General features: G+C 44.1%; 2 protein-coding genes across 5 annotated transcripts in view; one reads left to right on the forward strand and one right to left on the reverse strand.

The window, feature by feature from the left end:
• Positions 1-832: 832 nt before the first annotated feature.
• Positions 833-10,231, reverse strand: LOC135243512 (large ribosomal subunit protein eL19-like). Its single transcript, XM_064315395.1, has 6 exons — positions 10,097-10,231; positions 8,833-8,939; positions 5,992-6,114; positions 5,512-5,632; positions 3,619-3,729; positions 833-1,001 (listed from the first exon to the last, which is right to left on the reverse strand). Exons 1-6 carry the CDS (start codon positions 10,099-10,101, stop codon positions 878-880), a joined length of 591 nt encoding a protein of 196 aa, XP_064171465.1. The 5' UTR covers positions 10,102-10,231; the 3' UTR covers positions 833-877.
• A 4,092-nt stretch (positions 10,232-14,323) lies between these two features.
• The window catches only part of LOC135243269 (voltage-dependent L-type calcium channel subunit beta-1-like), a 71,116-nt gene continuing 62,017 nt past the window's right edge, over positions 14,324-23,422 (forward strand). Inside the window, exon 1 of one of the 4 annotated variants that reach the window (XM_064314964.1) lies at positions 14,324-14,751. In XM_064314964.1, coding sequence (XP_064171034.1) covers positions 14,665-14,751 — 87 coding nt within the window. In that variant the 5' untranslated portion in view covers positions 14,324-14,664. The remainder of the gene's footprint in view (positions 14,752-23,422) is intronic. The other 3 variants (XM_064314968.1, XM_064314963.1, XM_064314967.1) reach the window with 3 other exon arrangements.

Here is a 23,422-nt window from a genome sequence, read left to right on the forward strand (position 1 = left end):
TTCTCCTTGGCTTTTGACTCCTAGCAAGACAGTGACTTTATTTTATTCCTTATTTTATCCTATTTATTTTATTTTATTTTTTCCTATTTATTTCTCCGATTGTATGACCTATATGACTATAGCTATGATGTTTATTTTGCAATGTATTTATTCTTCTGTACAGCACTTTGGTCAGCCATGGCTGTTTTAAAGTGCTTAACAAATAAAATTGGTTTGGATTGGATAACTGCTGCTCTGCACCGCGGCACACAAACACAGCAGTTTGTACCAATATTCATCCGCCGTAAAACACTCAAGTGCTAAAATAACAAGGAGCGCGAGTTTGCCATTAGCTACCTAGCTGCGCTAGCCAAATCCAAACACAGTGCTAGGTATCGCAAGACAGCAAAGCCACAGATACCTCACGCTTGTTCTTACGTTCGTTGTCTATTCCGGCTGTATGTAAACAGACACTGTAGTGCATTCCAGCTTTTGGCCAACGTTATCAAACTTTAAATGGTTGCTTGGCTCGCTGAGCGCTTCCCTATCGACAGCGCCGAGTTCACTCAGGAATAAATCGATCGCCGGACGCCCGAGTCTCTTCAGTATACTGAAGCTTGATGGATCAGAAGGCGGAGCTTTTGAAAACCCCAGCTGAATGCGGCACCCTGACTCTGACGTTCGGGCTCGTCCGGTCCGAACGCCAGACCGGTATAAAACGTGAAGCGGAGGACAGGCCTGAGGCCCTGCCAGGCCTACGGGCGTTGGCGCAGTTTCGTACGCGCGCTGGCTAACGCCCCGCGCGCGGGGGGGGGAGGGGGTGGGAATGAAGACTCGGAGAGACGGGGGGGGCTGGGCTTTCTGTACACTTTTATTAGCGCTCGGAGGAGGGAGGAGCTCACTTCTTGGCCTCCTCCTCCTTGGAGAGGGTCTTGATGATCTCCTCCTTCTTGGCCGCCAGACGCTCCTCGCGCCTCTTGCGCGCCTCCTTCGTCTTGGAGCGACGGGCCTCGGCCTGGTCCCTGGAGCGAGGGAGGGATGGAGGGGGGAAGGAGGAGGGGAAGGCGCAGTCGAGAGTGAAAGGGTTAGAAAAACTGCTAGTGTTCAGAGTTCATGGAATTCAAATTTAAAAACGGTCGTCCGGAGGGAGAGCAGTGGGTGGAGGGATCCAGGGGCGGAGTTCCCTCCGACCTCCTGGGTTTCGGTGCCTCAGGTTACCGTCAGCTCGCGACAGGACGCAGGTTCACTTTACCACAACACTGAGTGAAAAACGCTGACACTGCTCCCAGTGCAGCATCACCCCAGGCACTCGCATCCAGTCCAAACCTGCAGCTGATTTACAGGAAAACCACCAGGACTGGAGTTAAACCTGCAGACACAGCGCCCCCTCCAGGACTGGAGTTAAACCTGCAGACACTGTGACCCTCCAGGACTGGAGTTAAACCTGCAGACGCTGCGCCCCCTCCAGGCCTGGAGTTAAACCTGCAGACGCTGCGCCCCCTCCAGGACTGGAGTTAAACCTGCAGACACTGCGGCCCTCCAGGGCTGGAGTTAAACCTGCACACACTGCGGCCCTCCAGGACTGGAGTTAAACCTGCACACACTGCGGCCCTCCAGGACTGGAGTTAAACTGCACACCTGCGCCTCCAGGACGGGTAAACCCGCAGACACTGCGGCCCTCCAGGACTGGAGTTAAACCTGCAGACACTGCGGCCCTCCAGGGCTGGAGTTAAACCTGCAGACACTGCGGCCCTCCAGGACTGGAGTTAAACCTGCAGACACTGCGGCCCTCCAGGACTGGAGTTAAACCTGCAGACACTGCGGCCCTCCAGGGCTGGAGTTAAACCTGCAGACACTGCGGCCCTCCAGGACTGGAGTTAAACCTGCAGACACTGCGGCCCTCCAGGACTGGAGTTAAACCTGCAGACACTGCGGCCCTCCAGGACTGGAGGTGGTCCCGTGGTCTGAAGTTAGTATACCTGTACACCAGTTGACTATACCTGGACTAACTACCACCACTCTGTATATTTCATTCTAAATCCACCCCCCCCCTTCATGACACTCGTTGCATGTTCCCCCATCCCAGCACTTATTGGTAATTTGTATTTGTCCTAATACTGTAGCGTTTTATTCTGCCTAGTTGGCTTTGCAGAGGTTAACTCAGAGTAGTGTTCACTGTGTGAACTAAACTGTGTTCTTGGCTGTACAAAATAAGTATTGTATCTTATTGAACCTGTGTTTTGTAGTTGTCCATGACCATGAAGTGCACTTTTTGTACGTCACTTTGGATAAAAGCCTCTGGGAAATAAATGTAATGTAATGGAGCTTGGAATTCCTGCCACAGTAGGAGTGTGTCTAGGGCAGGCACTGCAGAACGATGGGGCCACAATCAGAAACGGAAAGTACTTCAAACGCACGTATGCGTGCAATCTGTGTGTAATATAACACAAAGCTGTGACGCCTGCAAAGCCATCTCCGCGTCTACCACACCGAACACACACACACACTCTCTGGGCTGAGGCACACACAGCCCACACACACACAGTGTATAGCTCACACACACACACACACACCCTCTGGTATGAGGCACACAGCCCACACACACACAGTGTATAGCTCACACACACACACACTCTCTGGGCTGAGGCACACACAGCCCACACACACACAGTGTATAGCTCACACACACACACACTCTCTGGGCTGAGGCACACACAGCCCACACACACACAGTGTATAGCTCACACACACACACACACACACACACACACACACACACACTCTCTGGTCTGAGGCACACACAGCCCACACACACAGTGTATAGCTCACACACACACACACTCTCTGGGCTGAGGCACACACAGCCCACACTCACACAGTGTGTAGCTCACACACACACACACACACACACACTCTCTGGGCTGAGGCACACACAGCCCACACACACACAGTGTATAGCTCACACACACACACACACACACACACACACACACACTCTCTGGGCTGAGGCACACACAGCCCACACACACACAGTGTATAGCTCACACACACACACACACTCTCTGGGCTGAGGCACACACAGCCCACACACACACACAGTGTATAGCTCACACACACACACACACACACACACACTCTCTGGGTTGAGGCACACACAGCCCACACACACACAGTGTATAGCTCACACACACACACACACTCTCTGGGTTGAGGTACACACAGCCCACACACACACACTCTCTGGTCTGAGGCACACACAGCCCACACACACACAGTGTATAGCTCACACACACACACACACACACACACACACACCCTCGCTGGGCTGAGGCACACACAGCCCACACACACACAGTGTATAGCTCACACACACACACACTCTCTGGTCTGAGGCACACACAGCCCACACACACACAGTGTATAGCTCACACACACACACACACACACACACACACACTCTCTGGGCTGAGGCACACACAGCCCACACACACACACACACTCTCTGGGCTGAGGCACACACAGCCCACACACACACACAGTGTATAGCTCACACACACACACACACACACACACACACACACACACACACACACACACACACACACACACACACCCCCTCTGGTCGGGGGCGGTACTTACGCCAGAAGCTTCTTGCGCGCCTTGTCGGCCTTCAGTTTGTGGATGTGCTCCATCAGGATCCTCTTGTTCTTGAAGACGTTACCCTTCACCTTCAGGTAGAGGCTGTGGTACCTGGGGGCCCCAAAACAGAGGGCGGTGACCAGCGGGTCTACGGCCTGCGCGGACACCTTGTGGCCCCCCGCCCGATTTTCCCGCCGCGAGCGCCTCCGGGGGGCCGCCGGGATTGGGCCCCGCAGCCGAACCTCCCCACCCGCTCTGCGGGGTGACCCAACGTATCGCGGCAGACCGGAGACCTCCACTTCAGCTCAACGCATTCAGGGTTTGAAAACCAACTGAAACGCTGTTCGAAAGTAGCTCATCCCTGGCAAGGTATGTGGACTGCAAAACTAACCGACCTCAGTTATGGGAGGAGTTCAGCAAGTTCAGTTTCCTGCGGCAGAAATGTTTCGTTTAAAAGACGTGCAGCGGCATCTGCCAATTAAGCAGTTTAATTTCACATAGCGCTCTTCACCCAAAGGGATCCCACAATTAAATTTCTCGCAATTAAATTTAAAATGGGCACAGGAAAAATTCAGATCACCTAAAAGCCTTTTGGGATACGAGATCAAATTCACGTACGATATTCGAATATCCCTCACCACAAGATACATTTTTTGTATTTCAGAATTAAAATTAATTAAGAATTACATATCAATAATTTGAATATGCAATCTTTTTATATGTGCATGCTGAAAATGTGTTCCATGTTTCAAGAAACACCTCTTGCTTTGGAATAGCACTTTTTTCATTGGTGCACAGGCAATCGGATTTTGAAAATATATTTTTTTAAATTACCATTACCGGTCAATGTTCTGCAGCAAGAGGCCGATGAATAGAATGCAATATGGAAAGCCATATTCATAAAACCTTGCAAAGTAGGAATGGAGACCTAGGATCAGTTCTCCCTGGTCCATAGCCTAACCGTACCCATTATGAGCTAAAGGCCCAAACTGATCCCAGATCAGCACTCCTGCTCTACAATGCTTCATGACCATGGGCCCAGAGCACTCTGTTCTGTTCTGTTCAAGCGGAAGGTATTTTTAGCCAAAAGAAAACATTGTAAATAACATGCAGTACTCGGCTCTAACCAAGTGGATCATCTTGTGTTTTTGGCAAATGATCTCTGAACGGATTGTGCCGAACAAACTGAGCTGTTTTTCATTACAATGCATGCCGTTTCGTTCCTTGAGGTGTTCTTACAGAATCAGAGCATTGGGGTCAAAAATACGCAGGTTAAAATAGATAATGTATGTCTTCATGTGTAATGTTATGAGGTGAAAGCTTTTCAAGTAATGACATCAAGCTTTGTTTTAATCTTCAGGTCCTTATCACAAACGGTAATACTGTCAGTCAATTTACCTATATGAAACAAGGGTTAACCAACCCCACCTTCTTCTCACGCTGACCATTACAGACCTAGGTGAAATCTTTGAAATGGAACATTACATTCTTTCGCAACCTTCTTGCGCCCCCTTGTGAACATAACAAGCATAACAAGAACGCGTAAACATTTCTGCAAATTTGGCAATAATTATTCTAATAATTTTATCTCTAGAATGCAAAATCTGAATTCTATTTTTTTTTGGTCCAGTTGATTGCCTTAAAAAGTACAGTCCAGATAAATCTTCCAAAGTTTTTTTTAAAAAGTAGGCGCTTTAAGTATACTAAATCTTTTCTTGAAGAATTCCACAAATAAGGAAGGATGGAATGTAGGTTCTAATCGGTGGTGAGACTCGTTTAAGCTTACGGCTGGCCGTTTCCGTGGGCGATAAGGAGCCGGGAGAGGCGCGGCTGCGTACGCGGCTGACCGCGTCGCGTGTCGCCCGGGCGACGGGAGCGAGCGGGGCGACTCACATGTGCCTGTCGATCTTCTTGGACTCCCGGTAGCGCCGCAGCAGGCGGCGCAGGATTCTCATGCGGCGCATCCAGGACAGCTTCTCCGGCATGCGGGCGTTGGCCGTACCCTTCCTCTTACCTGGGGGAGGGGCATGCGCAGGTTACCATGACGCCAGATCCGTTACGGGATTTCATGGCGGTGTCTGCTCTTAATTACATTGTTCAGATCATTTATTTGAAGTGCATGACTGTGCATCACTCCCAGAGACAGGAGGTGCATCACTCCACGAGGCAGGAAGCGCATCACTCCCAGAGACAGGAAGCGCATCACTCCCAGCGACAGGAAGCGCATCACTCCCAGCGACAGGAAGCGCATCACTCCCAGAGACGGGAAACACATCACTAACAGGAAGCGCATCACTCCCAGAGACAGGAAGCGCATCACTCCCAGAGACAGGAAGCGCATGACTCAGAGACAGGAAGTGCGTCAGGACTCACCGACGCCCATGTGGCGGCCCTTGCGGCGTGCCAGCGTGTTCTTGCGGCAGCGAGCGCGCGAGTGCACCGTCACGGGCTTCCTGATGATCAGACCATCCTTCACCAGCTTACGGATCTGCTGGCCTGCGAGGGGCAGAGGGAAGCACTTTAACACACACACATACACCAGACACCATCAACACACTTAACATGTTAGCATACGTACCACTCACACCGTCAACACAGCTAGCATGTTAGCATACACACCACTTACACTGTCAACAGTTAACATGTTAGCACATACCACTTACACAGTAAACACAGTTAATGTGCACCTTTTACACGGAGACAAGGCGCATTAACGCACAAGCCCCTCATACACAGTAAACACAGGAGAGCACAGGGGACACAGGCGCACCGGGGGGCATTACAGCAAGAGTAACACCTGGCAGAGTAAATAACCCTGAGCAGGTGGGGGGGGGGTGGAGCCAGCCTACACACATATAAAGTTCTGATTATGATGGAATATGGAGAAAACTCCATACGCACTGCGATTGAGCTTCTCGACAGGCTTTTCAAACTTTCAAAAAACAAGGGGCTCTAAGAAAGGCGAAACCCAAGCGCACAAGTGCCACACCGTGTCATACGCCTGGCACAAATAGCAATGCGCACGCGCTCACAGGACTACGTACATCCTGTTAATCGCCATGGCAACCTACATAACCAAAACAACAGAAACGGGGCGCGGAAAGGGGCGGGGTCCCGTGGGGAGGAGCCTGACTCACTGCAGGGGAGGGCGCAGGTCAAAATGGGTTCTGGATTCACGCCAGCGCCTATGCAAAGTTCGACCGCGGTTTTTCGGTCAGAACAGCGGTCACCGGTGGTCAACGGGACCGTTCAGAGGGAGGACTGGACGCACTTTCACAGTCACTTCTGAGCTTGCACCAGAGACGCCAAGTTCATACTCAGCTGCCATCTTGCTACAATGCTGATTTAATATCCGCTCGATCTCAACTGAATTTTGTTAGCCGGGTAGTGCAGACACGGTCAAATGTATTCGTCGGCTAGTACTGATTTGATCAAACTATATTTAACCAATCCCGGTAATGATATCCAACACAGGGTTTTTCCTGCATCGTAAAATCTAAACGCAATTTCAAGCTGCTTAAGGAAAATATTGAAAATTTTATTGAAATTGGCAAGAAAATTCCATTTAAATAAAAGCCAATTTTAGATGGGCACAGATGGCCATTTCCTGTGAAAATGACTGGTCTGCTGCCAACGCAGTTAGGATAGTTTCCAACGTCGCCGATATTGCCAATTTATCTGAAAAAAATGTATTCCATGAATCAAACGGAGCAGTCGGCAGTTGTTTTTCATAGTTAACAGAAGATATTCGTTACTGTTTTTAGTTATTTTACTGTTATTTAGTGTTCAGAGAGCCTATTTGAATTTAGGAATTTTTGCACACACTGACTAATCGTTCCATCCACCCGCTGAAAAGTTGACCATGAAAAACTGGAGTTGGCACATCCCTAATTTATAACCGGCATACTTAATTATAAGGCACAAGATTGTGAAGGCAGTGTTAGTCACCTATAATGGAATTTATGTTAGAGTCCAGTCACTTATCAAGATCCCTGTTGGGAACAAATAATTTTGAATTATTACTGACACACCCATATACCGGCCCTGGTCAGCTGGGGAAAAATGAATAAAATAGATTTTTTATTCCAAGTCTGTGTGCCTGCAGAAACAGGCTTAAAAAAATGACCAATGAGATAAGCTCTTCTGACCAATGACATAAGCTGCTATGACCAATGAGAAAAGCTGTTATCACCAATTACGACATCTAATGTCACGCTTCCATCACAAACCAGGGTCATCACCAGGCAAAATTGGTCTAGGGGCAGAAAATCTAGAAATGTGGGCCAATTAATTTGTGAATTATGTACAACAGCTATTTTAAAACACGTCACCGACTTCATAAAACTAGACATCTTTCCTTTGGATCAGTACATAAATAGGCTACGAACAGCATATACTAATTCTGAAAAATGACCCACTGACAGCTATAGCTTAGCAGTCAGTCAAATCTAAATTTGATTATAAAATAGGTCCTAGTATAGATAAAAGGCGAGGTGACATAGCAAATAACAGCAAACGTTACAACTTCCAATATCCACTCATCAAAAAAAAAAAATTGAAATCAATAATCCTGGGAGAAAGAATAAGTGCTCCCCTAGGTTCAGTAACTGGTCAAACCTCTCCTAGCAGCATAAGACTACAAATGTTTCCTGTACGTCTTGACCAGACTCTGCCATTGCCTGGGAGAACATGAGGAGCACTGTGCTTAAAAGTGTTTCAGCTCTGGCTTTCTTTAACGCAAAGCTCATATGAAGCCCTTTCAAAAGCACCTAAACCGATGTCCAGCCGTGTGATGCATTCTGCTCCAGAATACTCCGGCGCCATTTAGAATATATGGAGGATTCACTGTCTGACACAATATACAGATCCTGACCATTCAAAGCTCTCAGAAACCATCACTATTCCACTAGCCGGTTTCTCCAAGTGGTAATTAGAGAGGAATTATCATCCATGCTAATTTCACTGTTGAGTTCAATGGGGGAATTAGCTTGGAGGAACCCCACTGCTGCAGTACACATGTATAATATGAAACGTAATTGCAGCATGTGACGGTTTTGGGCTACTCCAATGACGAGAAAACAAGAAGAGTCTGACTAGCACTTTTCAAAAGGGGCCAAGGGGGACTAGGCCATTAAATTTCAGATACTGGTGAAGTTTCTCCTGCCTCCACCTTCGAATGCATCCCCCACCGCAGACGAAACGGAGAACACTTACGGGAGTTGGCGTTGGCGATCTCATTGGTCTCGTTAGGGTCCAGCCACACCTTCTTCTTGCCACAGCGCAGGACGCTGGACGCCAGCCGCTTCTGAAGCCTGAGCATGCTGGGAAAGGAGAGAAGAGCGTTATCCTCCAAAATACACGGGCTCTCATAGGCACAACCATCTCCAATATAAAAAATAACACCCAGCAGTATCAATGCATCACATGCACATCTGGAATACACGAGTCCACTGTCACAGACACAAGGGCATGTGAACCACAGCTGAGGAATCACTCCTCCTGCAGATACTGCTTTAGAGAGTCCATTCACTTCCGAACATTATGCATTTGAGGCTTGCATCCAGCAACCGCAAAGACATCTAGCAATATAGGACATTTCACATACAAAAATGACAAGCTGAACAGATGACCAAATTAAATGAGTCAATATGATGACCCTATATGGATTTGAAAATTGGATCCGCTAATCTACGTTACATTAATAGAAACCTCTGAATTTCGATTAGTCCTTATTTTCTATACGGCCAACTTGCCACGCAAAATGAAAAGTTAAAAGGGGGCCCATTTCAAAGGTGATCTAAGCGGCAAGATAATTAGCTGACAGGCGAACACGAACCACGTTTCCTGATCAACGACATGCCAACTGCCTGAATAAAAGCTAACTAAGGTAATTTGCTTTCGGACTATTAGTCAAGTTAGCCATTAGTCTACATGCCATAAGAAGCAGGATCTGCTGAGAAAGCTGTCGTTATAAATGAGTCATAAATACCGGTACGCCATTCAATTTTAGCTGTTACTACTCCGTACATTCAATTATGACAGAACTTCTACCCACTTGATCACGGCCTACAATGAGGAATTGCCTCATTTTTTGTTGCGCTATTACGTGTCTACGGCATTCCAGTCAGAAACCAACCCAAATAAAAACTCTGAGCTTGTGTAGTCCTTGAAGCTATTTTGTGCTTGTTCTTGACGTTGAATCAAGGGACAGGGAAATGTCTAAAGCGGCGAAGCCAGCGCTCTTTGCTTCTTTTAAAAACATGGCTCCCGTGTTGATTTATATCGCTAGCAAACCAGCTACATGTAGGAGCACGTTCCCAAATAAATCGTGATTTTGTTACTTCAAATATGTCGACAAGTAACTCTGCCGCAAAGCCATTTCTCTTAATAACTTGTTAACTGATCATCGAGGCAGGAAGGGAAATATATTTAAGGGAGTTTTTATTAATTTACAGGGGAGCAAATGCGGGCTTCTTACCTCATGGCTGCTGCTATTTCAGAGAAAGGAAAGCTACATAGTCTGGTAGGGCACTACCATTATCAGAGAGAGAACAAGCCATCATCTACCACAATACCCCCGCGCTCCTACTTAACCAAGAATGTAAATAAAGATAACACTCGTTGTAATTTCAATTCAAAACAAATACATTGGACTTTTAATGCAACTATGTTGGCTATAATTCTCAAATTGAGGAGAGGAAACCTCTTGAATACAAACATCCCCTCTATATATTTATGTACATGGTACATACCGAAAAGCAGCTGTCGCAAAGCATTGTGGGAACTCACGAGAAGTTAGCGGTACCCCAGTACGGTAAAGCGTTGAGAGCAACAGGTTATTAACTACTGTACTAAATAGTGTTGAGGGAGGCAGTAGCTACATTAGATCAAAATAGTTTGTCGTCATTCGTCTTTCGCTAGAGCAAATGCTATTTCAAATGACAGGGATGGTGCAAATGCAACTGACCAAAAATGTTTTCTCGTGATAATTAGCGAAATTTCTATTTTAATATAGTTGCACGTATCTTGCATAAAACTGCGTGATCGTCTTTGCCAGAGTCAACCTGTCATCACCACAGACAGTTTAGTTATGAGGATGGATATCAATTATAGTTACGTTGTAGTAGTATCTACCATTTATTCAAACCAAGCCAATACATATTCTGTACTCTGGTGTTCATGTTATCATTATGATGTCTCATGCAGTGCAACACCATTATAAAAATATTTCTGTACGCATATTTCCATACGCACGTTACACAAACGCGTACACAAATGCTGACATGTCATCTTTTTGCTTATTCCTTTGTCTGATTTCTTTCTTTTTTCTCACTGTAGGCTACTTGTTCACAAAAGTAGATAAAATATATCAAGATATTGCAATGTATAATATCTGATTCAAATTAATTATGTTGAATTATTGATTATGTACATTATTCTGAATTACAATAAAAATGTTTTTTACATTATTTTTCAATATAAGAATATTTGTTGGGTCAGTTCTCAAAGTGTGAAAATATGAATATGAAATCTTGAAAATAATAATGACAAAAAGTTCATTGTTTCCTCATTTTAATGTGCAAAACGTTTAAATAACTCCAAGCATTTGTCTTATTGTAGCTTAATAGAGGTGTGTATTTACATACTTTGTTATACTCTGTCAAGGAACCTTGGGAATGAGAAAGGCGATATACAAAAAAGTTATTATTATCATGAAAAGCAGTCCAGTGGCAGGCCTGTTTGGTGATGGAGAAACTCAAAAAGTATGTATTTTATCAGTTGGTTGTTACAGCACTATGGTTTCATGTGGTATGTTGCTTTGATTTGCACAACTGCACCTTAATATACTTTGCCACTTTTGTGGGCATGTTTATTTTTGTCTTCATTGCACGGTATGCATACTGCAAGAAGTTACTTTTTTCGGTGCAGGAACAAGCGTAGCCGCTGTTCCACCAGCTTCCACAGGGTGTCAGCATTGAGAAAGGATGGACACTAAATAGGATGCATCACTAATTGGGAGTAAAGAGAAGGTTAGCCAACCAAAGATCAGCACCATGAAAACACCATCCACGTCTCGTTACTCCAATATTCACACCTGCGAAAAATATGAGGGAAAAAAGGCTGTAAAGCATTTTGCTGAAAATAAATATTTACTCTGTCCAAAAAGGTATGTGTCACAATGTTTCACATCCATAATAATTATTTTCAGTGAAATCCAAACGAAAAGAAATCTGCTTTAATGTGTTGATTTTTAAAGTCAATCTCAAACCAAGATAACTGCGCAGCGGCCTCCTATGCCTTCCTGTTTCACTTGGGTCTGGAAATGAGGCGAGACATATAAGATCCATATCACCCATCAACCTGGGGAAAGGCAAAGCTCAGTAGAAAGGCAAAGAATGCTTCAGTCAAATGGACGGAAATAGTTGACCTCCCAACATCTAAAGGGCCACAGGATAAGCAGTATAAGTAATGGAAGGTCCTTCCTTCCACCTTGTCTAGTTAAACGTTTAAAACCGACGGAACAGTGGTAGTGGTAGAAGACACAAAGTGCAACCTCGTCCCAATCTGCCTGAGGCAGATGAAAAGCAAGGAAATTTTAAGAACCCTATTTTGAGATCTACAAAACCTGGTTGTTCCTCCCACAGTTCGAAAACATGCAGCTAGGCTAATTGGAGACTCATAAATTGCCCATAGGTATGAGTGTGTGAGTGAATGGTGTGTGTGTGCTCTACGATAGATTGTATCACAGGGCTTTCCAGGGTGTATTCCTGCCTTTCGCCCAATGTAGGCTGGGATAGGCTCTCCAGCACCCCCCGCGCCCCTGGCCAGGATAAGTTGCTATGGATAATGGATGGATGGATGAAAAACCTGGTTGTTTCTTGGGGACACAAAGCCTCTAAATCTACCATCAGAAGCCACCTCCACGCCAACATGCTGTTTGCAACGGTTGTCAGAATAAGCACCATTCAGCAGTTTGTTTGCTATACTTCATGGGAATTACATTTTGAACTGAGTGTTAAGGTGAAATGGGGCCATAATTGAGCTTTTTGGCCACGAACCCCACAGCAGTTAGTTTGGTGTCAGAAAAAAGATACTTGAAAAAAAAAAGTCATTTTTGTGTGAAAGATGCGGTGGTGAATCTTTGCAGTTATGTTAGTGGAATCCTGAAATGCAGCAAGAACCAATGTGCCAGGACATTTTGGCCTGAGATCTGCTTTTCTCTGCCAGGAAGATCAAACTTGGCTGCAAATGGAACCTTAATCAATACAACGATCCCAAGCATACCTCAAAACCATCCAGGAAATGATTAACTGAGCACAAAATGACTGTTTAACAATGGCCATCTCAGTCTCCAGACTTGAACCCAATCAAAATTTGTAGCTTAAAGGAATGATCAACCCCCCCCCCCCCCAAATGTTCACCAATGGTAGTGGAGGAAATACAAAATATATGCTAACAATGCAAAATACTAATAATACTAAAGCATGGATGTGAATATGTTTTAGCCTCTTAATACCTTTTCTACTCTTTATATTTTACTCTTTATACTTTTATATTTTTTAACATCCTGTTATTTACTATATTCTTTTAACCTTGTATCTGTATCTGCTCCTCTGTTTGGCCCTCTTTCATGCTGCTCCTATTTTCATGTTAATTTGTTCATATGCTTTGTTTTAATGTGTCCCTTAAGCTGTCGTCTACATCTTGTATTATTTTATTTCTTTTATGTGTGTAAAGCACTTTGTAACTTTGTTTTTGAAAAGTGCTAAACAAATAAAGTTTATTATTATTATTATTATTATTATTATTATTATATTTCTGATATTTTTGGGAAATAAAAGTTATAATTTTTCTTTTTTGAGTCAATCGAATATTTAAAGTAGAATATTTTCCACGTTTGATAATTGTAGACCTATAGCTCAGTACTTTATTCGCTTTTTTTGTTAATCTTCATAAAGGGTGTGAATAGTTTGGAGGACACTGTATGTGCCACAGGTTAGATAATAGATTTATCATTACGATTGCCATAGCCAGTAGCAGATAAAGCAACCAGCTGCTAGCTCGTCATTTTAATGATATTGATCGTTCAACAAAAAGCGTGTGTCAATTTAAGATTTTCAGTGGTGACACGTGTCAGTCCATTCGTTGGACAGTAAGATACGTCACTTAAATTCTACGAACAGTGTCCAGCGTTTACGACTACGCCCCAAATAGCTACGCATGTGCTTTAATTAAGTAACCAGACAGCAAATATATGGCAATTACAATGTTTTACTAATATAATCTTTAAATGCGAACGTGTTCTTAAGCAGAATAAAATACACCGGATTGCTCCAGACCCCCTCCTCACTAAGCAGCAGTAACAGGTTTGTATTGCAGTGCCTTCATAGCGCTTTGATCTAGATTTATGTTCGCTTTTCAGTTAGTCGTTCTTGAAGTTGGATCACCTCAAGCATCATTTGGTTTTTGCACGACCAGTACACATCAATGTAACTGTGAAACTGAAATGTTATACAAAAGGACTCCTCCCCTTGATTATTTTCATTAAGTTGAAACACACCAAAGACACACAATGTATCACTGAACTGTATCTGTTTAATAATCGTCGGACTTGTCTATAAAAATAGTAATTGTGGGAAAACGACAGTGCGTAACGGCAACCGGTGCCCAGCGCGTTTACGCCAAGACTGGTAGAGAACATTGTACGCCCTGTTGATTTAAAAAATAGACTCACACTTTGTTTTCCGACAGTCACATCGCGGGAAAACGTGATGACCAGCCGCGATAAACTGTGATAGATTGATTGGTATAGGTGGGGCGTGGTCTTATCCGTTTGCTGCTGGAATAATCAGCGTAGCGTCATGTCAGCGCTCGAAGAAAAGGGAAGGCTATACAAGACGAAGGAACAGATGTGTGCTGATACCGACGGCACCGCAGCATCCCTAACGGGAAAAGGACGTCTACTCTTCGGTGACAATGACTAGGTTGAAACAGTAAAATGTTATAAAACAATAATAGAAGAAATTAAAACCTAAAAAGAAATCAATGGTCCAGAAAACTAGTGTGTCCAGGACGCCTTCGACTTCTACCCAGGAGATCCAAATGGACATGTTTGATCATCTTAGTTCACAGGTAAGGAAATGCACTCTCAGTTTTCAGCTATATAAAAAATATAGTAGTATAAATAACGAAATGTAGCCGAGAACTGAAACATAACTAGGCTACTTTTGTTTTGTTAGTCTGCGGATGACACGAAAATATAAAAATAGCAATAATAACCAGACAGCGGTAGCATTGTAGGCATTTTTAAATAAACGTAGGCTAACCATGCCGTTTTGTTCAGATAATAGAAGACTTGTAAAAAACATAGTTGCACGGCTTGTATAAAATAATGGAGCCGCAGGTGGTGAGAATGAACGGTTTCATAGGAATGAACAACAAAAGATAAATAGTGTAATATAGATGTTTTATATAACCCGTTAGACTAATATTGTTTGATAACCGTGTGAAGGAACTTCTGCACGTCCACGCCGTCTTCCAAATGTTCCGAATGCTGTGACGATGTGTTGATAATTTTGGGCATAAAATTTGCATGCATTTAGTTTTATTATGTTCATAGGTTACTGTTTTACAACCCCGGGTTATTCGGCGCGTTTTAGGGTTGTGTACATTTTATTTTTATTTCACGTTCACATTGGTTAAAACACAAATAGCTATAAATAAAATACAGTCGAAATCCAGCTGTAAATCCTTGTGAAATATATTTGCTTGGTGGCAGATAAATGTTGTTTCTTATTTAATAATACATTGCATTTTTTAAAAAGTTGTTTTCAATCAATTACTTGGTTGAAAATGATGGTAAAATAGCAGGTGCGGGACTGAAGTGGAATGGCGCTTTTGCTGTTCTTGCAGCTGATGTGATAATGTTGAAAGCGGACGTGGTTTGAGGGGCGGAGCTTGAGCTCTTAATTGTATGTGCCTAAAACCACGGGATAATGGATTTGCAATTTTTGAAAACAGTATTACTGTATTGAGGCCACATCAGGTGACCTATTAAATGAGGAGAGTTCAAACTCAGCTCTTCACGCTGACTATTACCCCAACACATATGCACAACCCTGGATTACGCTTACGTTTACTAGAAGATACAATTTACATCACACCACTCACAAGACTAATTCATTTTAACAAAGACTGTTGTGAATATGACATCTCCAAAGTGTGTTTTATGACTAGCAAAGTAAAAGGTATGTATCTAGTATATATCATACTTATAGGAAAAGGGTCCGGATGGATCCTGGCGTGCAGTGAAACTTCACTGTTAGCTTCGGTCTGCACCCTGCGTTGCATTTTTCACTCCACTAAGGAGTTGAGGTCCCTGTAAGTGTTCAGTTGTTTGTCAACAAATGAGACTAAGATCTCAGCCTCCCAGGCAGGGGCGCAGTATGGGAGGAACTTCCAGGGGGCCTGACTGAATGGGACCATTAAAAAATTGTGGTGTAATTAGGCAGGGATGGCGTGGCCTGAGGTAGGGATACCCAATGTGAGATTCTTTCTTGGGGCCCAAAATCCCTGGCTGCACCCCTGCACCACCTCCCATTTTGACATTGCAATGGGGAATTAAAGGTGCATGGTGAAGGAAATGGACCTACTGGCTGATAAGCGCAAGGAAATGACCAAACTGATGTGAAAATACCCAGGTTTGAGTTTGTGCATGTGCATTGATTTGGTGTTCAGTGGCACCTGAAGGATTTTCTCCTGAGGTACAAAGCCATACTCACAAAGGAGTACGCACAGCATGTGCCTTGCCAGTCTCAAGGCATTTTTTTTTCTTATTGAATAATAAAGACGAGTTTCAGACTGGAAGCACGGAAAAATGTGACTGAATCTGAAACAAAATGACCCCGGCGTCCTCGTTTAATTTCAAACTGTCCTATTGCGAACAACGTCACGTTATCTACCGCACCTGTGCACCTGGGGAGAGGATCCTGCAGGCGCCACTGTTGGCGATGGTTCAGAATAACAGAAGAGCCGCTCCAAAACCATCTGCATTCTCCAAAGGGAGGTGACCACACTTCCATACAGGTGGTAGAGCTGTTCTAGAGCTTCGTCTCTTTCCTGAATCAGACTCCAGAGCAGTAAGAGACTGGTGGCAGGACTCACACAAGCAGAGCGTACACAGCCCACTCTCACCAGGCCACTCACCTGCAGCTGACTCTGCGCCTGGTCACACGTGGGACGGACAGAAGGCCACTGGCCAGACGAAGGTCCGCTAGAATGAGACGAGCATTCTAATGAAACTGGATGCTTTTTTCCTGATTTTCTCTCAATTTGGAGTGCCCAGTCATACTCATCATCAGCGCTCGGTGCTGCAACCTCTGCTATATAGGGCAGACAAGCATTCCTACCACCGCTTCGTACCACACTGTGGTCTATGGACCCAGGGCTGGCCTTAGGGTTTTGGTGGCCCTAAGAAAATCTGTTCGGGGGGGGAGGGGGGGTGCTTTTGGATTCCGTCGAGCAGGGGGAGAAGCACGGTTCAATCCTGTCCAGCGGGGGGGGGGGGGGATTCGCTTGGTAAAATAATCCCTCCGGTGCCCCTAAACAACCGAAATAGACCGTTTATGCCACGGGCGGCCCTGTATGGATCACATGCTGGGGAACATGCATCTCGCCCTGTCCAACAGGCAAACCGTGGCAATCTGACCGACCAGCAGGGGTCGCTGGTGTGCGATGAGATGCCGTCATCCCAGCCACCCGAAATCCTCTCTTCCCTGAACTATGGGGCCCATCCATGCACTAGAACAGTGCCTGAACAAAATTAGCCACCAAGCAGCCTCAACTGGATGCTTTTAAATGGCCTTTTTAGAGATGTGTAAAGGTCAGTAAATGATTGAAAAGGATTGGGACTGTCTACCTTAAACCTTATTTTATGGAAACGCACAGAAGTATAAAATCCCAAAAAAGAGAAAGATACTCAGAAGGGCCATTTCTCTTATTTTCTTCCCTGCAGAAATAATTAGATCTGTCCTTGGCTGCAATGATACTTTACTAGCACTGATAAAGTCGCCAACCCAGTATCAAAGTCAAACGTGTTAGTAGTGTGTTAACTATGGAGAACCAGGTCAGTAGAGCCTGCAAAGAAATTAAAAGCAGCCATTAGTTTTAGCAATAAAATGCACATTGAAGACCAAATATAAAATGAGTGGTAAGGGTTGGGAGGCAGTACAAGGTCTTTGATGAATAGGGACCTGATAAGAGCTCATATAAATCAGCTGAATGCGCTCATGTCCTCTAATATTCAAAGTCATATTGGATAAGAGCATTTGTTAAACGAGTGTAATGTAATGTAAAGAGCTTTCGTGGGTACAGGGTGCTTTCATGCTTTGGTACAGTCTGAATTTGTCCAGTTTGAGTTTGGCTGGATGAGCCATTTGATGCAACGGGAGGCTATTGCGTTCACAGGGTTTAAAAGCCCATTGCCAACATCAGAGATGTACTTTTCACGGGAAAGTGTAACTAAGCATCCTCAAACTACGCTCATGCACACTTTATGTGTTACGCAATGATATTTGAAGCAGGAACAATGCATTTAATGTTCTATATTGGTTTAATGATCCTCAATGTCTTTCATTTCCTTTGAAGCCAATGCATCCTCTCCACAGCATGTGGACAATTATGGTGTGTTCTGTTCTATTTTCATGACAATTTAACTACAAAACTTTGGTTTCTAATGCTGTTAGGTATTGATATTCCGGTGCCACCAATGTACCCGTTTATCTATTTTCATTAGAATATGCATTGGAAATTAGTGAATTGGCACAGTAAGGAGGTGTGAGGTGAAACAGACACTACAGAAAGAGTGGGCAGGTGTAGTAAGGTGGGTGGCTTTTAAGCCACTAAGCACCAGACCAAGAGCCACAAACTTCAGTGACCTTCAGTGACCTTAAGGGCTTTGTGACCCTTCCTAATGGCTGGAGACGGTTTCAGAGGGAGGATTATGCACTAACATCGGTAGAGAAATGGAGAGAAACCAGTTCTGCTGTGACTGAAGAGAACTCGCTGTGTCAGGAGAGCGAATGAGAAAGGAGTTTCCGTTGGGTGTTATTTTAGAGGTCCTTCTCCTTCAAAACAGGGAGAGCACTCTGCAGTTTTATGCCAACATCTGTTTTCCTCATCAAAGACACAGCACGCCTTCATTTTAATGCTTAATTAAATTTTCTGATTTAGCGTAGTCGAAAATGCATTTTAGTGCTTCCTGATTTTCAGTCATTTGCATGCGTTATATGTAATTTGTGCATGGACATTTTTACTGGAATTCTTCATTTCTAATTTGAAGTAATAGTCATGTTAATTTAGGAATCTCTGTAAATGCAATCAGTGTGATTTTATCTCTTAATGCAATTTGTGTGAATAGTTTATTTCTTGTATGCTGGCTCTTGCAGTAGCATTTCTGTTGGTTTCAAGGAATTTTTTAGTTGAGCATAGAAGAAGTCCCGTGGGCACATTGTACAGATGCTATTGGACCATGTTGAAATGGATGTACTGTATAGAGATAGAGATGGATGGGCCAGATAGAGATAGAGATAGAGATGGATGGACCGGACAGAGATAGAGATGGATGGACCGGATAGAGATAGAGATGGATGGAACATATAGAGATAGAGATGGATAGACTGGATAGAGATAGAGATGGATGTACCGGATAGAGATGCATTTATTTTATACTGACTTGCCCACTTTGTACTCAGCCCAGGGTGCTCCCCACACAGTAAAATGTTGAGAGACTCACATGTACTGAGTAGGAGTTGAGCTAACACTGGACATTTTCCTGTGCTATTTTAAATGCCAGCAGAATATGAGGCACTGATTCATTCAAAAGTCTGTCAAGAACAGCCAAGCTGCCAAAACCAGGCTGTGTTTTTGAAGCTCACTTCCTGGTCTTGTTGAGAGACATTGCTCACTAGCGCCAGTGCGGTTGGCTCCACTATAGGTGTTTCAGCCACTCGTTTCAATGTAAGTCAATGGTGACAATACGGTCAGAATACGAAGTCAATCATTTTGTCCTGCAAGAAAATGTAATCGCAATAGGTGTTTTTTTCTTTGTCTAATGTCTCCCCACGTGCCTATTTGCTATTGTATTACTTGGACATATATTTCGTGGCTGAATCAGGGACAGTTGGCGTCACCACCGAGTCGTATCTCACCTGCCTAGTGGACGACCGGACTTCACGTCCCTACTGCGCGGTCTCTGGCTCCAATCTGTAAATCAAGGCACTGCCCACAATCTTCACTTCCAAACGCTGTTATCACCATGGAGAGTCAATGGGTGATGTCACAGTGACTTTGTCCGTATTTCTCTACAGTCCATGAGAACAGCGCAGGAGCGTGTCAAGGAAAACTGTCACAATGTGGCCAGGAAAACTGGCAGAATGTTGGCAGATAAGCGTTATAGTTACTTTCATTTTTGAAACATTTTAATAAAGAAAAGTTAGCAAAGGCTTTGAATATGATAGATTTCCCCGGGTAACTCAAAAGTATTCTCAATTTGGTGAAATTCAATTGGTCCCGATTTAAAAAAAAAAAAATATGTAGGAAAGTTAGCTGGCCTTCTCCTTCATTCTGCTTTGTGAAACACCCCCTTAAAATGAAACAATAATATACTCTCCACTTTTACATTCTCTTAAGCCATCTGAAAAGATTTAACAGATATTAGCTTGAAGATCAATAGGGCTATTCTTGTCGGTTATTTTACAGTTGGATAGACTGCTATTATACTGATCATTGTGGTAAAATTTGATGATTACCGTTTATTTTGTTTCAAGCGTCTGTCATTAACGGCAATTTCACCCTTTTCTTCATACTTAAGAAAGGACCGCACAATTATTCTTTCCTGTGAAAAGAAAGATCTCATATAGATGTGAGATATTCAGCTGATATCCGTAAGCAAAGCAAGTATTAAAAGTGAGTTCCCACCCACCCTCCACCTCCCTGACTGACAGTACATTAGGTAAGATCATCTCTGCACGCCGCTAGCCTGCTACAGAGAGTGACGGCTAAATCTATAGCTGCAGCACTGCTGCATAGCTACAGAAAGGAAACAAAACTGGGATATTTAGCGAGCCTCACCAGGCTATATGTATCACGTGTTCTGATTGGCCAGTTCAGCCCTTAGCTTGCCTTCATTTGATATGCTTGTTTGTGTCCTTTGGTAACCTTACCCTGCTAAGGCTAGCCTAATTGGGCATCTGCACACTGTAGTTTCTGTGTATATTTAGATCTGATTTTCACTGAATCTGGTTGAAACGGGTTTTAAAACTCAGTCCTGGGGACCGACTATTTGCACCAATTTACTTTATAATCACAGTTTACCCTCTGAATTGTGCCAAACTGTGATTTTTTCACTAGAAACTTTTAATGTTAATCGAAAGCCTTATCTTCATGTCAAAAAATAGCAATCGATGCAATGATAAATGTACCATCCCAGGATTTTCAATCAGTCTAACTAATGGTTTAAGCACGGTTATGTGCCTTATGGCAAACAATTCCTTCGAAGAGCTTATTGTTTTAAAACCACTTAAATGTAAGACTGACAAGCGACACCTGATCACTGAAACAAAATAATTTATGGAAAATGGTTTCGTAGACAAAATGCGAGTGGCATCGAACCAAATGTACAATGCGTTAAAAATACGGAGAAAAGAATTCCTGGAGAATTCCTGGAGTATGTTTTCAACAACCTTAATTGATGAAGTGATTTGTTGTTAGAAAAACCAGCTCATGCAGGGCTGAGTTTGTGCACTACTGCTCTAGACATCATCCAGCATTAATGGGTGTGTGGACTGATGTGAAAGTAAAAGGGTTTTGGGGCTTTTCTTTAGCTTTGGGGACCATGTCATCAGAACAGGCTTCTAACATCAGGCAGAAGTTTCTTTCTCCACCATTGTGAACGAGTGACAGTAAGACGGGCTCCTAATTTTCACTGACAACCCTCCCAGGGGTGGAGATTTTTACTTGAAACCGACCGGTCCTCTTTGTTTTGGCAGATGTGTGACCCAAACGCTCACGTAACATGATGGATTTTTGCTGTCAAACCATCTGAAGGTGTAACTGACGTGGAAACCGGCTTCGTTTCCATGGCTGCCACATGTGGAATCTGCACAAGGAAAAGGAAATGCTGTGGACTGAAAGACACGCCTGTTAGCGACTTCAAACGACCCACGCACCTGCAGTGCCTGCAGCTCTCTTTTTCTCACACTGACAGCCATTTAACAACTGTGAAAAAGCATTTAAGCAAGAAACAAAACTGTTGAAACTACAGTGCTGTAATCAAGGTCTGCCGAGTGTGTTGGTAGTAAAGTAATAAAGTTATTATGTGTTAGCAGGAATGGAGTTAGTTGGAGTTAAGCACTCCTGGAGGGCTGGTGTATATGCATGATTTTGTTTCCACCAGTTACCCTGGCTCAATTAGCTAATTAGCTGTACTAACCAATGGCGGTTCACTTGTTCAGAACAGTGAAATGTTTCACACAGGAACTCTGGATTAGCCTGCAGCCAGCACTCATGTGCTTACCGTTAAATGTAGAATGTTAGGTGACAGGTGTAATGCGCAGGTGTCAGAATCCAGCGCTGAAGGGTAGTAGTGCATGATGGTTTACACTGTGTGTGTCAGCACCAGTAATCGTTTAAGTCATTGATTGGCTAAGGAGTCCACACACATTGTTGTCAAGGCCTTAATTGGTTGCTGATTGAAAGGGAAATGACAAATTCCTGCAGACACTGCGGCCCTCCAAGGCTGGAGTTTGACACCCCTGACATAACCGATTGGACTAATTAAATAATTCAGAGCAAAATTTGGCACCCACCTCTCTGGACTAGAGTGCATGCAAGCTTGCAACACTTGAGCTCACAGCAAGTTTTCAAATTCAGTTTTGCGGGACGTGCACTGCGTATTTTGGATGCGCACATCTGGGCCTGCATGCGTGCTTGTGTGCGTGCATGCGTGCATGCGTATGCGCATCACAGACCATTAGCTGGCCACAGAAATGTTGCCTTTTGCCTTGGTGATAAAAAATTATTGCAGTCAATTGTACCCTTCATAATAAAACTGAGCTTAGTAATGTCTGGCACAGAATCCCGGTGGGAACATGCTGTACTGACCTTTCTGTACTGTCTGGGCACAGCCAACATAGACTTCACTTCTATTTTCTATGGTTTTGTATTGTGTATATGGAAAGCTTTACAAGAAAATGTTCAAAATGTCAGATATCTAGTTTTTAGATTGCCACTGTCGCCTCACAGCAAGAAGGTCCTGGGTTCGAAACCGGCCTGGGCCTTTCTGTGTGGAGTTTGTATGTTCTCCCTGTGTGGGTTTCCTCTGGGTACTCTGGTTTCCCTCCACAGTCCAAAGACATGCAGGTAGGCTAATTTGGAGACTCTAAATTGCCCATAGGGTATGAGTGTGTGAGCGAATGGTGTGTGTGCCCTGCGATAGATATTCCTGCTTCTCGCCCAATGCACGCTGGGATAGGCTCCAGCACCCCCCAGGACCCTGCCCAGGATAAGCGGGTATAGATAATGGATAGATGGATGGATAGAATACCAGGATGGATAATGAATGGATAATGTTTTTTGAGAAACAGACAATATAATTTGATCTGGAGGCTCTGTTCTCTTTTTCTTTTTGCCCCATGGGCATGGGAAAGGACGTCCTGGGGCAGTTAAAAGTCATGTTGCAGGCCATATCTCTGTACAAACCTGGGGAGTCTCTCCCTTGAAAGTTTTATTGTCTTACTACCTTCTG

Source organism: Anguilla rostrata, chromosome 17, assembly GCF_018555375.3.
Source record: "Anguilla rostrata isolate EN2019 chromosome 17, ASM1855537v3, whole genome shotgun sequence".
NCBI classification, from domain to species: domain Eukaryota; kingdom Metazoa; phylum Chordata; class Actinopteri; order Anguilliformes; family Anguillidae; genus Anguilla; species Anguilla rostrata.

What these genes read in the sequence shown, in the direction of transcription:
- LOC135243512 (XM_064315395.1), bottom strand. An exon ending in GATCGCCAACGCCAACTCCC is followed by an intron (nt 6,115 to 8,832) that starts GTAAGTGTTCTC and finishes TGCCCCTCGCAG; the next exon opens with GCCAGCAGATCCGTAAGCTG. An exon ending in AAGAAGATCGACAGGCACAT is followed by an intron (nt 3,730 to 5,511) that starts GTGAGTCGCCCC and finishes TGGGGCCCCCAG; the next exon opens with GTACCACAGCCTCTACCTGA.